Source organism: Parus major, chromosome 1A (genome assembly GCF_001522545.3).
Source record: "Parus major isolate Abel chromosome 1A, Parus_major1.1, whole genome shotgun sequence".
NCBI lineage: Eukaryota > Metazoa > Chordata > Aves > Passeriformes > Paridae > Parus > Parus major.
The window spans coordinates 6,766,933-6,782,740 of record NC_031773.1 but is presented as its reverse complement, the minus strand read 5'-3'; the positions used below and the strand labels follow the sequence as shown (position 1 = coordinate 6,782,740).

Genomic DNA, 15,808 nt, shown 5'->3' with positions numbered 1-15,808 from the left:
GAACCCTGACATAACTTGGGAAAGAGTACCTTCCACTTCCAAGAGTACTTTCAGTGGAAGACTTTTGCATTTCATAGGAATAAATAATCTTTCCTTGTATCCAAAAAATAACGAAATAGAGCAAAGCTTTTTTCTGTTCACCGCTCTTCCCCAGCTGGTGTGGCACACAGGACACTTTTATTATCACTTTATTGCATCATTTGGACACTGAAAGGTGTGGGTTTGGAATGGAAATAATCAATTCATAGCAGTGTGGTGTAGAGAGCAGGAAAGCAGCGATCACCAAGAGGCTGGGAAGCACATTTGCTACCAGGGTGTCAATAGTCATCCCAGTGGAGATGGCAGGAAACAGATCTGGAGGTGAATGAGCAGCTCTCCAGCCCCTACTGACTCCATCAGGCATATTTTGATTGTTCATCAACCAAAGTGGTTCTAGTGCCATTTGATGTTCTCTGCACACACACACACACACACACACACACACAGTCCTTGCCTCTCACCCCTCTAACAAGCCTTAACAAATCTCTAGGTCTTGCCAGCTGCTTCCCTATTGAAAGGGAAATTAGCAACTCAAGAGGAATTTCTTTTTAACTTTTTTTAATTACATTGTGTATACAAACAAGGTGAAGAATTCATCAAAATTCACTAAGGCCAACCTTTCCCTTCATAAACTTAGTACACACATCAACATGCAGTTCCCAGTAATCCTTCTCCAGATGAGAGAATTAAATTCTGAGGGTTCAGTGCAAACTCTTCAGCTTTTTAACTATTTACATATTTTGTTTTGAATCTGTGCTTAAAAAGGCAAGAGTGTGACTTGCTCTGCAAAGACAGTGTCTTGCTCATGCACAGAGTAAAAATTCTGGGAAAAATACTTGTAAAACTGGGGTATCCCTCAGGGTATCAATCCACATGGAAATACCATGAAGTCTAGCCTCAAGCTTCAGCCCAGGTGAGAAACCTAATATTATCAGTAAGACTCATATATCTGACTGGAGTCAGGAATACAAATTAGCAGGGATGTAAGAGGAACAGGAATAATCACCTGCTTGAGTGCTGTGTTAAATCACAGCCTTTTAGCAGCAACTCTCAAACTGTGCTGTGCATGCCCCTGCTAGCTGAATAGCTTTGCTCTTTGGCAGCCCTGCATTAATGCATGTGTGCACACAAAATTTGCAGATGCCCCCTGACCTCAGGGGAGTTAGGAGCAGGCGCAATTTTCACCTGCTTGGGATATCCAACTTTACCAAAGACCGAGAGAACATCAAACTCAAACTCATTTCAGTTTTCTGTTATGAAAGAAAAATGTTAAAACTCCTGCTGATCACTTAAATTTCCCTAAAGTGTTATAAAATGTACAGCCTTAAAAAGGTCATTTTGTCTAATTGAGTCTGCAATTAGCAGGAAGATCCCTGTCTCCCCCTGTTGTATCCTGGGAGCAGATTACACAAGTTAGAATACACTCAACAAGCACAGCTCAGTAGCAATAAATCAGGTCAAATTTTGCTCTCAGACTCCAGTAAAGCCCATTGCAATTGAGGACAGTCTATTTTCTGAAGTTGGCAGAGCTTTTCACATTTGCCATTTGGTGCAGGCTCACATAATTCACTTCAAACCTGAAGCACATTTCTGATTTCCAGGAAGTTGCTCCCACCTTAGTGGCAGCAGGTAAAGGTGCACTTTGCTAAGCAGAGCCACAGAATCACAGAATCATTAAGGTCAGAAAAGACCTCTAAAAATATCAAGTCTAACCATTAACCCAGCACTGCCAACTCCACCACTAAACCATGTCCCCAAGTGCCACATCTACATGGCCTTTCAACAGTTCCAAGGATGGTGATTCCACCACCTCCCTGGGCATCCTGTTCCAACAATTTGATTAAGTTCTCCTATATTATCAACATATATTTTTTGTCTCTTTTCTTAAAAAATCTTCCTGATTAGAACTAGCATTTTGATGTTGACAATCATAATGACCCTATCAGCACTTCTTCCTCTTGAACACAGCAAATCCAATCCTTTAAAAATTCTCTATTATTTTCACTATCATTTCTGTATTATGCACACAGCACCACAAAATGAGCGGATATTTATGAGATAAGGTACAACCTATTCTTGCCTAGGAGAGTGACAAATAACTAATATTCTGTGGAGTAAGAGAGTTAATATTTTTTAAAAGCATGAGGTCAAAATGTGAACCCTCTAAAGTCTTTTTGGGCAAAAATTCTGCTGAGATGAGAATATCAGTGCACCTGGGAACACCAAGGGCACACTCTGAACCAGGTATTTGGGCTATACTTGAGGAAGTATATACTTGGGAAGGGGAAGGGGAAGGGGAAGGGGAAGGCTCCAAATTCAGATTCTGGAGTGTAAAACATGCAGCATATGGTCAGGCTGGCAGAAGAACTGGTGGCCACAGAAACAGACTGCAGTGCAGTGTCAGCAGGAGCACCATGCCAAGTGCTGCTCCCACTGCCAAATCCCAAAAAGCCCCCATCAGACACTGCCTACAGCCCCACACCAAATCAAAAGGCTCCCAGAGATATCAGCCATAAGAGGGTGCAGGCAAGGGCTTAGCCCTAAAGCAAACTACTCCCTTGGACTGCCATCAATATTTTCCATTTAAAAAGCCAAGCAACTGCCCTGATGGCAGTGATCCTTACCAGCTGAACTCCCTTCCTGCTATCAGACTCATGAAGGGATCAGAGGGAGATCTGTGGTAATTAAAAATGAAGGAGATCAAATTAGTAAAGCACATTCCCAACTGTCAGGAGTGATTCAGAGGTCTGGATTCTGCTGAAGGAGGCTCTCTGTCTGCCACCCCCACCTCCATGTTTGTACCCAACCCCCAGAACAGTACTGGGGAGATGCCTGGAGGAGACATCTTAAATGAGAAGCAAAGGAGAGCCAGAGTAGCTCTAGGAGTAATAAATATTACCTTTTCCCTAGCCAAAATCTTTTTTGGACTTTTAATACATCTCTTCACAGGAGCCCCTGCAACAATGACGTGGCAGCATCAAAAACGTGACTCAGCTGTGAACAGAAAGCTGGGAGAGGTGTCCAAGCAGCCTGGTGTGGCCATGCCATGGCCTGGCCCAGCCCCACGGAGTGACCACTGAGGTGCCCCAACACGCTGAATGGGAAAACACAGGCTGCAGGGTCTGAAGGTGGTGATGACTGCAGCCCCCCAGAGCAAGGAGAACAGAAAAAAAGAGAGAAATACAGAATAGTCAAATACAGAATAGTGAAATACAGAACAGGGCACCTTGTCCCAGTGCTCTGCAACTGCAGAGCTGCTACTGCAGCTTCCCTCACATATCTGGGTCACTGCATAGCAGGACCTCCTACAGCACCACAAAAATCTGTCACATGAGCCTCCTTCTTCCTTCCCACTACCACCTACATGGGAGAGATGTGGAGGGCAGGAGGGTAGCGGGAGGGGAAGGTGGATCACTGTGCTGCTCTGTGCTCATGGAAAGAAAAAAGCATAAAAATCCTTCTTCTAGAAACCAGGTCATAAAGCAGTCAAAATATGACAGCCCTTTCTACTACACACTCCATGACTGCTTCTCAGAGGACACCGTCTTCTCTGCAGGTAAACTTTGCTGATTAAGTTTTTGAAGACTCAAAAACAGGGCAGAATCCTGGCAGGTTTCAGATCCTACAGCAGCTGCAGGGAATGCTGAGGCTGTGCTCAGCAGGACACAGTCAGCTGTGATTTGCAGGTCACTGTGTGTTTCAAAATGCAGCAGAGCACAGAGATATCCAACCTAATTTTAAATGGTTTCATTCAAATGAAAAGCAGTAAAACACAGCATCCTGAAAACGAGCACATCTCAAGACACTGACTGAGCTCTGATGCCACAGTTCAGTTGCCCCAGATATGGGAAGCACCTGAGCTAACACATTTTTAGCAATCTCGAGTGTCTTTCCACTCCACTGGAGGCCACAGTCTAGACATATTTACAGAGCAGGAGACATTTAACATATTGTTATACTGTCTTTCAAATTTCTAGTTCAGGCACAACTTAAAGAGAGAGACTGCTGAGCATTTGGAAGAAGGAGAGGTTGGCACAGTATTCTCAGGACTCAAAATTAATGACAGCCTGCACATCACTTCTCTTTTCAGGGAGCAGTAAAGATCAGTGGCAGATATTCTCAAGTGGCAGCATTTCTGAGTAGATGAAAACAACTGCAAACATTGTGAAGTCAGCAGTGATGGCAGATGTGTTCCAAAAACTCACTTTCTCATACAAATTCCCCCATACCATTGTGTCTACTGAGGGTTCTACAAACCTCAAGGAGACAAAAAAAACAAAAAGCCCTAAGAGCTCATGCTGCTTTACAACTGCAATTGCTATACAAGTGCAACCCTCTCTCTTAAAAGCAAAGACATAGTTGGCCACAGGGTATCTCAGGACTAAAAGATGCTGAACAAAACTTCTGAAGATAACAGACCTCTGGAAGGAGGAAGTCAGAAGCTGGAAATTATCCTACCCAGAGTGATTTTACTGTAGGCCCTGATTCTGCAGGGTGAAGGACCAAAGAGGGACCCAAGGGGACTCCAGGAGACTACCAAATGCCAAAACGAGCCCCAGTTCATATGTCCTGGCATAGGGTAGGGCCTGTGAGATGTAGGAGAACCTGAATAAATTCATAGAATGTCCAGAAAGAGTCATTTCAGAGATGGCAGAGTTCTGGCATTTCTTGATAGACCTTGGGATAAAATAGCACCAGGCCTAAGAGAGAAGGAAGGCATCTCAAAAAGCCATTAATGTGAGTTGTGTGCAACCCCTGGCCAAGCCTGCAGCACAAATCCACTAAGGACACAAGCTGTAGAAGCCTCAGAAGATACAGAACCTTTTGTTTTCCTTAGGCTGCAGAAATTCATGCTTTTAGTGTAAGATGTCCTTGATACAGCTGCTGTATTGTCAGATGAGACAGAAGACACCAGCTTAGACAATATGACAAGACAGCAAGGAGATACCAGTCAGCATTTTCAACACAGCTCATCATCAACAACAGACCCCCATGTGCAAACTCTAGAGATTTGTAGGGAAGTAATTTTTCAAAAGCTGCCTCTCCCAGTTTATCCCACCCACTGGAGAATGGATTGTTCAAACTCTACACTGGGTAAAATATTTTACAGTAAAAACCACTACATTAACCAAGCTGAATGTGAAAGGTGTTCCCTACAAATTCCTACAGTGCCTGACTGCTGTTGACAGATTCATGTTTTCAGGCTGAAAGATTGGTTGTTCTTTAAGCAAAAGGTGAAAGACTAAGAGATGAGAAAACCTAAAATTACTTTTGCCATCAGAACATAGACAGACAGCCCCTGAAGCCAGTTAATTTACTACAGACAGAAAAAAAAGAACTCCAAGAGCCCAGGGAGATGAGATCTGAGGGGTCCAGTAAAAAAGTCAAATATCTGATTGCTTCTCAAACCAGCTGAATTGCCATGGGATTTAACAGCAACACTACAAGAAGGAGATGAGTCTTCCAGTGAATTTAACAGAATCCTGTATTTTGGTGTATAATATCTGAGCCCATCTACTGGGAAAAGCTTTCACCTTGTCTAGCAAGGGCCAGATATTGAGAAGCCAGATTCATCTATTGTTATAAACCAGATGAATTCTCATTGGAATTGATTTAAGACCAGAAACTGGCACAAACAATAGAAGATGAAGAGGGAAGTGAACCATTTGTCAAAATCTGTAGCAGAAAGTTGAGGATAGTGTAATGCTGCTGGACTTAAACCATTTATCACAAAACTTAAGAAGAAATAATGTACATCAGAAAAAATGAGTTATACCTATGTCCTCCAGGGTACACCAAAAGTGGTTGTGCAGCAGAAGAAATAAAACTATCTGCTCCTTTATAGTGCAGGCAGCAAAAAGTGATGGGCTTGAAGTATAAGAAGGGAGATTCAACAGCAGAAAAATCTTCAACAGGAGGGAAAATGAAAAGAACTAAATATATGAGCAAATATCTGGAGAGCTTCTGGGCTCTACATCACAAGAGGTGCCTGAAAACAGTCCAGCCAAACATCAGCCATGAATGACAGTCATTTCCACTACAGCTATTTGGGCTGGAGGATGAATTATGGGATTACCTGAGGTGCTTCTCAGGCCTATATTTCTGTAATTGAAAAAGCACATCCCAGGGATATACAGAGATTCCACATTTAAAACCTTGGAAACTAAATCCAAATACCAGGAATGACACATTCTCAAATGATGCTTGCAAGCAGTCAGAAACCTTCCAGTGATCAACAATGCTACAGAAAACATTTATGTACCTCACACTGGAACACAGAGAAATGAAAATAAACCTTTAGAGGAGGAGAATCAGAAGCGAGTAAATCTGACATCTGCTGCAATAGAACTGAAAAGATGTGGCTGTTGTTCATCCTGTTTGTCAGATACAATAATTTATACCCCCTGGTATAAATTACTGCTAGGATTTTTTATGGAGAGAATTGCTAGAGCAAGGAAGAGTGATGGGAAAGAGCATTCAGACTGGGAAGCTACAAAACAGTGAGGATGTGTTTGCAGAGCAGCAGTTCGTTTATATCCCCAGATGCAAAGAAGTGTTTCACCATTAAAAAAAATGCAGAACCAAGTGATATGAAAACACTCCAAGTTGTTAAAAAATAAATGCATAAATAAATAAAATGCAGGAGCTTCATCATAAAAAATAACTCAGGCAAATAAGACATTTACCATTCCTTATGCATTCAGCCTATGAATAGCTAAATAATGAAAGTAATGAGAATGTGGACACTATGCAAACATAGTTTGACCACTGCTGGTCACTGTTTTAGCCAACACAGCTTAAAATGAGCTGGAGAGCTGCAGAACTGGAGAGCAGGGCAGCTCAAGACAAGCAACCACATCTCTTCAGGGGGTACTGTCATAGATGTGCCTCATCTGAGCATAAAAGGGATACCTGTAGCAGACAGTGACCTGCACGGATACACTGCAAAGACAATCCCTGCTCCACAGAAAGTTGGGCTGGAGGGGAAGGACAACTCAGGGAAACTCAGGACATCAGTGACAGACCTGGGAAGCCCTACGAATGTAAATAGCACAAAAAGCCAGTAACAGTCTGTAAAATGAAAAGTTGCCACGTACTGCATTCCTTCCCTCTCACGGGGTCAGGTAGTCCAGAGCACTCCACTGACGGATTCGGGACAGCCACCCTCCATCTGGAGCCACTGCTGTCGCACTCTGTGTACTCGAAGTGGTAATCTGTCTGCAAGCAATTACAAAGAATTTCAGTTTCATCATAACATTTGCATATTAAACTCATTAATCAAGACTGGGATTAGCAAGCTCAGTTGTAATTAAACCAGAGAGGAAGTAGCTGGCGTGGAACATACTGTGCAGCTTTGATGATTGCCGTGTATCATCAGAGAGCAAGCACAGCTCTCATCAGATGCCGTGCAGCACAAATGCTGGGGCAGAAGGTGGGATTTGCAAAAGCACTTGATAGACAGGATGCAGATTCCACCAGATTTTTTTTTTTCCCAGTCTCTTAGAGCAGGATTGATCAAAAATTTCTGTCCATCACAGTAGCTGATCTACAGCAGTCAACAAGGCTTCCTCTTTGATCAATGGAGCAAGCCATCCTCAGAGCCCAAGTCATGCCATGATAGACTGGATGTGTAAGGTGCATGGAATGATTCCTTCTGCAAGTGCCTTTCCCTCTTTTGTCAGTTTCAGAGGAATCCCAGGAAAATTTGGGCAGATAAATGTGGTATTGGGATCCCTCTGAAAGTATCATCCAAGGTCAGCTCTGAGAAGTACCTCAAGGCAGAATGATGGTGTGAGGGGAGACCAGTCCCATGGTCTCTGTGGCTGAGATAAGCCCTGGCAGACTCAGTGAAAAAGAGTAAGAGACTTCCTAGCATTGGCTAGGAAAAAATATTAGCTATTTGTCTTATTAATAGTATTGATTCAGATCCCACATAAAATCTAAACTCACATTTAATTACATTTTTAGTTTTGTGTTTATATCTCTGTTTTCAAATTCATAGCCCAGAAGTTTATGATTAAAATAAACCTCAGCAACATCTCATTTTTCAACCAGTCTGGGTGGAGCTGGCAGAAATGGTGAATAACTTTCTTCAGAGGGAACAGACCCATGTTCAAATTACATGCCCTGGCAAGCTCCATAAGATGGTTCCATAAAAGATGGTTCCAAAGCCACCTCCAGCCCCCTCTGCAGTTAATCAAGATAAAACATTGGGCATGGGCTATTTTAGACACCTATTGAAGAGGAGGCAAAGAGATAACACATCCTAGAAACACTTCCTTTCTCCCCACTGGCTACAGAGGGATACTAGCCACTTCATTTGGGTGGACTCTTCTCCATTTCCTCAGGGGAACCTCACCTCCAGCACTGCACATCCCTTCCTGGCCCATAAAAGCACCACCAAAGAGCATGGTACCGAGCAAAATTAGCTACAGGCTCAATGTTTAAGAAGCTTTGGGGCAGCCTGGTGTGGTGATCCATAAAGTCTGATTGGCTCCTTTCAATTTACCAGTCCACCCAAGAGGCAGCAGAAATCTGCCTTCCTGCCATGACTGCAGACATCAGGCCCTAATTCCACTGCCCCAGGAGCAGCTACTCTGTGCACACAGGGATTATTTTGGGGAAATCTTCTCCTGTTCTTGCAACTGACACTGTACATGATGGAGCAGAAAGAAGGGGGATCAGGTGGGTAAGAGCTGATCCATGCTGGCTCTGATATAGATTAGTTAACTCCTGCAAATACTCAGCTGACTCACATGGAGAAGATTTGCAATTCTCCTCATTTACTTGCAGAAAAACAAACAATACTGAGTTTAATGCTTCCTCTACTGTTACCATAGCTCTCCAGAGATATTCAAATACTAATAAAGTTCTACCTATACATCATTATAGCCTTTTCTATTTTGCATCCAGTTGCAAATAATAATCTGATTTCTCTGGAATTAATATTTTCATGGCTCAATAATTATCTCTGTTGCTCAATAAATGGTTTAGAAACCTAACTTGCAGCACAGTTTTGTCTCAAAAAAGCCAAACCCAGATCAGCACGTGAAATATGATATAACACACTGCCAACTCTACAAATATACTTAATTGTAATATGTATTTTACCCTTTCATTATGCAATCTTTCAGGAACGCTTTAAGAAAACAGTCCTGAATCATCTCAGTATGAAATCTGCCTATAAGGCAACCATAATACACAAATGTAATAGATTAATCTCCTAGTTCATATAACATAAGAAAAAAAAATTATCTATTAAATTAAATATGCAAGAGTGGAGTGAACCAAAGAAAAGGATATTGAAGTGCTCTGACTCATTCTCAGATTCATTTTTGATTTAATATCAGATCAAAAAAATTACAGAGAGCAGCTCAGTGTTGACAATCCAGGTTGCTCTCATAGTCACCCTCTCAAAGCATACTTCAGTGATGTTGAGCCAGCAATCCAATCCCTCTGCAGCCAAAGTGGGTCCCAAAAGTGGGGCAGCTGTGAGGGATGCATCATGCAGTGCAGAAACATCCCCTCTAATGGCTGAATAACTGTCAGCTATCAACAGGGATTCAAAATTCAGGACACTAACAAGAATTGTAAAGAATAAAAGGCTTCTGCTCTCCTTCCATGTTCAGGCAGATGAGCCAGGTTTCCATCCCTCCAACAGAAATTTCTCCAGCTTTAACCAGTCAGGTGAGGTTTCTGGAGAGATGGACCCAACACGTCATTCCCTCTGATCACCCCATTCCTGTGTGCAGCTGTGTCCACAGAGGAGTCACAAAATTGAAAAGTTTGTACAGCAGAACAAGAGTTCTGAGTGATCTCTTACTTTTCCCTGTACTATGGTCAGTTCCCTTGTGCAAGAATGGTTGGGGTGGGGTTTTTGTTTGTTTTCTATCTGACTTTCAACTCAGCTTTATATCTGAAAACACCTCTATAAACATGGCTGGTTATCTGATAAATGACTGTATTGAGGACTCTTCAAATTAACTTTTGGCTTTGGTTGCATACACATGCATAGCTCCAAAAACCTCTGCCAGCTACCAGTGCTACTCTCTTAGAATCAAAGAACCACTGAATCCCAGAATGATTTAAGTTGGAGCATTAAAGATCATCCAGATCCAACCTTCCTCCAAAGAATCTGCCAAAAAGAAATTGCCCAGAGAAACTGTAGATACCTCATCCATGGAAGTGTTTGATATGAGGTTGGGCAGGGCTTTAAGCAACCTGGGATAGTGGAAGATATCCCTGCCCATGGCACAGGGTTTGGCATGAGATCTTTAAGGACCCTTCCCAACACAAACCATTCTCTGATTCAATGATTCTATGAAACAAACACTGAGGGCCCAGTTGTGTCCATCTTTTATTAGCAGAATTTTGTGACCAGAACATCTGTTCTGCATCACAGGCATGGCAGCAGCTCACAACTTCAGCTTTAAACTAACCAGCGTGGCTACTTATGGTGGGTGAATGAAACTGCAGGAACTGGTGGTTCAGCTACATGATCCAGCACCTCAAACTGGTTTAACAGCCATGGTGATGTCCTCAGCCCCCAGCTCAGGTCCATCCCTATGAGCTGGGAGCACACCTTGGCTGCAGCACGCACACCTTCCATCACACACAATGTTGGCAGGCTCTGGAAATTGCCCATTAATTCTTTCTGCGCTCAGCACTTCTAATCTGCCTCAGGAATGTCAACCTCCAAATATAGAAGGCCGACTATGAAGCCACCTCAGCACCATGGGACACTTACAACACTTTTGTTTCTCATGGAAAAATGCCATTATATTGGGATTTCCCCATAGAATCATAGAATGGCTTATATTGGAAGGAACATTAAAAATTGTCTACTTCCAACTCCATGACAGAAAAATTTCTTCACTCACCAGTTCTCTGAAGTGAGTTTCATGGCAAATCCATTGCCAGATGTTATCTGTTGCCAGCTGCTACTCTGGCTTTGCTTTCAATGTTTTTTCCCACTATCATCTCCACTCACACAGTATCTTTACATTTGGCCACAGGCCTGTTTTAATTTTAACTGTAATTCTGACTCTGTTTTATTACTTTCCTGCACTTGGCCTTCATCTTCTAAATATGTCCCTCCCCCAGTTCAGCTATAATTTCTTATAGCATTTCCTATTTCATTGATCATAATTCCTAGGGTTTGGCAGAATTGGTTTGAATTCCAGACCCAAAGAGGAAGTTTCCATTGGAAAGTGTCTCTCAGGAAAAAATAAACAACATCCCACACAGGGTTAAACTTGGAAAAAATGCAATTTTCTAAATGGAAAATTGATGCTGTTCCAAGGAATCACTCAGGATCAATGTGTAGTCCTCAGCATTAAATTTCAAATGAAAGGTTAATAGTAACCTGAAAAATGCTACCAAAAATAGGCATCTGCGTTTGCTTTACCCTGTGCTGAATTTTGCTTTATTGTTCTTGGAGAATTAGTGAAATCACATCAGCAGTACCATGCAAAGCTGTAATGAGAGACTCTCTGACCTACACATGCTCTCTTTGAAGGACACCCTGCACAAAAAGCAGCTCATCTCATGATGAGACATGATGGCAAAGAGTTGGTGCACTGGTCACAGCTCTGCCAGGGGGAGGAAAACACAACAGAATTTTTCCAGCATCCTATGCCCCAAACCCATCAATATGGGATCAATGGTGTGGGCCTGGCACCCTCTCACACATCCAGTGCAAGGCTCCAGCAGAGATCTCCTGACTCCCTGGGGCACCAACACCTCCTGCCCTGCAGCCCTTCCCCAGCTCCCAGCCCACCAGGAGCTGGCTGAGCAACACCTCAGCACGGTGTGTCCCACCCTGTGTCCCCAGCAGCCCCACTGCCCCCATCTCATGCAATTCTTGTCTTCACTTTAAGTGGTACCCAGTGGCCCTCCCTGCCCAGCTCCCCAGGCCCAGTCCATGACAGATTAGATGTTTCCAGACCTCTGCATCTGGGCTAGACATCTCACAGTCCCCCACAACAGCTGACTGACACAGGCATTTCCAGGGCACAGATCTCTATTTCAAGCAAATGCCTATTTCAGGACATTTCTGAAACTCTACAAGGATTGTTTTCTTCTCCACTGACTGGAGAGCTTTCTTCCAGACAAACCCCATAGCAATGAGTTTTCTCCATGACAAAGAGCAACACCCTCTTCAGTGCCTTTCCTATTTTTCTGCACCAATTTATTCATTCCTGCCTTTCACATTGATGGCAGATGCCTTGCACACCTTCCACTTAATTAGAACCAAAGAGCAAAGAGGACACAAGCCCTTGCAACCAGTTTCACATGCACTGAACACTCAGTTTGGGCAGAAAACACTGGATGAAGCCCAGAAGCAAGAGCATTTACCATATCTGTCATGGAGCACAATAGCAAAAGACTCCTGCAATTCAGCAGCTTGAGCTGCTCCTGTGGTTTTCCAACCACAGACATCATTGAGCCAAATTAAAACCAAAAAAGAAAAACAAAACCAACCCCTCCTATGCTACCTGGCCAATATTACTAACCAACAATTCGCAAGAGGTCTGACACTTACTCCTTCCCTAAACATGGATTTCTTCTTCCACTGATATTCTGCTTAACCTGATTAGCTGCACACAATGCTATTAAAAGATACTGCTTGCCAAAAGGGGCATCCATAATCTTTACAGACCTCTGTGCTGTCTATATTTATACGTACAATAGGGATTAGCTGTGTATTTATTTTAAAAACCTCAACCCTCCTCACAAATAAAAGCCTCTTTTAAGAAAAGAATGACTACAAACAGAGATGAGAAGGGAACCCAGCCTCACTGAGCACTACTGTGATTTTCCCCAGACTAATCTCAATGAAAATGAGTCAACATTTTCACTACCGTGCTACACCAAGAAATGTCACCCCAAAAGACAACAGATGCAGAGACATGGCATTCTCCCTGCGTGGCTGTTTCCCATGTCTGGCATCCATAGCATTAGCACACTCAGGGACTACGCTTTCAACACTTTGGAACTCCAGAGCTTTCAAGGACTGCTTATCAGTCACTTCTAATTCGGGCTTTGAAAAGGAGAAGCAAGTTCCTATTTCTTGTTAGCTTTGAGCTTCTAGCCCTTTCTCCTCTTTTACCACGCTCATTATTTTTAATTATATCCCAAATATCCCTGCTGCCCCTGTGTTTCCTATCACCCCAGCCCATGAGGAAGCAACAGACCCTTGTGTCAGCAGGGCTGTCACATCACTCCTCCAGACCTAATGCCCAGCTCTACGCCTCTCCCCAACATGAGCACATTGCTCTTTAATCTCCTTTGAAATTACTTATATCAGTGATTTTCAGCTGAAAATTTTAGTCAGGCTTTCAATTATTCCTAAACCCCAAATTCCTAAAGACATTTATGTGTATTCTGCCACATTTCTCTTTTCTGGACCTCTAATTCATTAGAGGCTGTTTTGGCAGAAAGAATCCTAGCCCTAATTGCATTACTTAGAACTTCACAAGGCAGCTGCATACATTCAGACTTTCTCAAAATCAGGCTATTTGCATCTTGAATCTAATTCAAGCACCAGGTTTCAACCACCAGAAGCTGAGGTTGGAACACTGCCAAAGCCATCTGCAAATTAAAGATGAACTGAAGAGGTTTACTGAATGAAAGCCAGAATTCAGCGAAAATATATCATCAATATTTGCAAGGAATCAGAATAAATTACATTTTGCTAAGTTTTTATATAACCTATTTAAATGTAAACCAGAATTCTAACCCAAATGTGTTAAAATAAATGTCCAGTCCTAGGCCAGTGAGCAGAGTGACGTACAGTGGACAGATGTCTGCAGAATGATGGGTGAAGTTCAGAGAGCCATGAGCAGCTCTGTCAGCAGGAGGAAGACAGAGACAACCCTTAACAATGTTTACAAACAGCTGATAAAAAAGTGTTTGGATGAATATTGTGTCCCATTGGAAATGAAAAAGGCATAGAGCTCTCACACTAACCAGTTCAAAGGACTTCCTTTGCTCTTGGTGAACCTGCTGCAGCATAGGATGATGATCACCAGAGAGATAACCAGGAGGTGGTTCCAGCATAAACCAGATGTTCAGAGTAGGACACATGAACTGCATCTGTTTCTCCCTCCACAGCTGCAGAGTTTGTACAGACACATTTCCACACAAGTTTCTGAGGTTAGGTGGGACAAGTCCTTGCTGTTTCTTCCTGCTGCACCCAGCTGTCACTGCTGGGCTGCCATGAACATTTTGGATGTGTTGGTGCAGCCTCTGAACAGCTTCCAGTCCACCTCTCCACTAAGCCTCCCATAGATGCTTGTCATAGAAATCATGTGCTACTACTAGAGCAGGGATTTAAATTAAGAGATTGCAGGGTGAGAAGAGCATTTCAGAAGCCATTTAGTCCATCTTCTTGCCCTCCACACCTAAACCATTCCTGACAGAAGTTTGCCTAACCTTCTAGAAACCTCCCAGTGACAGATATTGCACAGCTCTGCAGGGTGAAGCTCACAGTTATGGGCTCAATAAAATGATGCTAATGTACTCAGACCATTCATCAGGCAGCTAATGAAGCAGATATCATCAGCAAGGGAGCTGAACAAAAGAGCTGGGAGAAATACGTGGGGGTGAAGAGTTTATTTGTTGAAAAGCGCAGCCCGAAAGATACAATTTCATCATGTAAAGAGATTCAGAGAGCATGGCTGCCCCAAAGCCTGGCTGCATCCCTCCAAGAAATTGTGTTTACTGTGCTATACATTTATATATACATATATATATTACATGATTTGTTGAAGACAGTTTCTTAAGAACAGTGCATTCCCATGTAACACAACATCAAGTGCAAGAAACTACAGGGCTGTGTTCTGAACCGTTCTTCTCTTGGCTGTCAGGCACCCTCACTCTGGCTGGAACCACTGGAGACTTCTCCAGCCCCACAGGGCACCAGCCAGGTCAGAGACTGTCATCTTCCAGCAGAGATGGTGCTTTCTCACTCTGACACTTCTGCAGCCTTTGCCAAATCCCTTTCAGCAGCAATTTAGTAGTGGCTAGGAGAGTTTTTTATTATCATTACCTTATTTTTCCTTTCAGGGACCATTTTCAGTCTGAAAAGGTCAGGTCAGCCAGCAGCCCTTTGACTATGAGAAATTTATTTTTCTTTTAAATAAAACTTCATAAAAAAAAAAATCTATGTGCAGCCCAACCCTAGCCATCTTTGAATGTGTCTGGGAGTATTTATTTTTGCAACCTGCAGAAAAAAGTAGCCTCTAGTAAAACACTGTCTCTTTCATCTAGGGCCTTATCAGTTTGCCAGTTAAGTCAATAAAAGATATCCATTCACTTCAAAGGACAACAGGATGAGCCACAGTTAACCAGCTCATGTACTCATCACCCTGATGGTGTTTAAATAACAGGTAATGGTCACTGTCATTCTTGCAAGTGAAGCTCTAGAGAAGGTAAAAACCTTTCTTCCTTTTAAAATAATCCCATTGAATTTCATAGAAGATACCAAACAGGGAATTCTACAGGATGGCACAAAATGGCCCTCAAAAAGATTATTTTCAGCTAGACAAACTGTATTTGCAAGAGGCATCTCCAGTGATGGCTTAATAAGTTAATAAGAAGTATCGAGCAGTTTGCCTGCCCCAAACCACGTTTTTCTTTTCCCTTGTGTCAGCACTACGTCTAAAAAGAACCTGATCCATCATAAAGTCTTTCTTTTCTCCTAGTTTTCAGCAGAACAGCTCCCTGCACACTGTGTCAGCACTGCTGTGGACACAGGAAGGAAGGA

The 15,808-nt window shown here is 42.8% G+C and overlaps 1 protein-coding gene across 1 annotated transcript in view; it reads right to left on the bottom strand.

The window, feature by feature from the left end:
• Positions 1-15,808, bottom strand: part of ELAPOR2 (endosome-lysosome associated apoptosis and autophagy regulator family member 2) — a 92,662-nt gene that overhangs the window by 37,832 nt on the left and 39,022 nt on the right. The window contains exon 2 of the mRNA XM_015629204.3: positions 7,137-7,257. Within this exon, the coding sequence (XP_015484690.1) occupies positions 7,137-7,257 (121 nt within the window). The remainder of the gene's footprint in view (positions 1-7,136; positions 7,258-15,808) is intronic.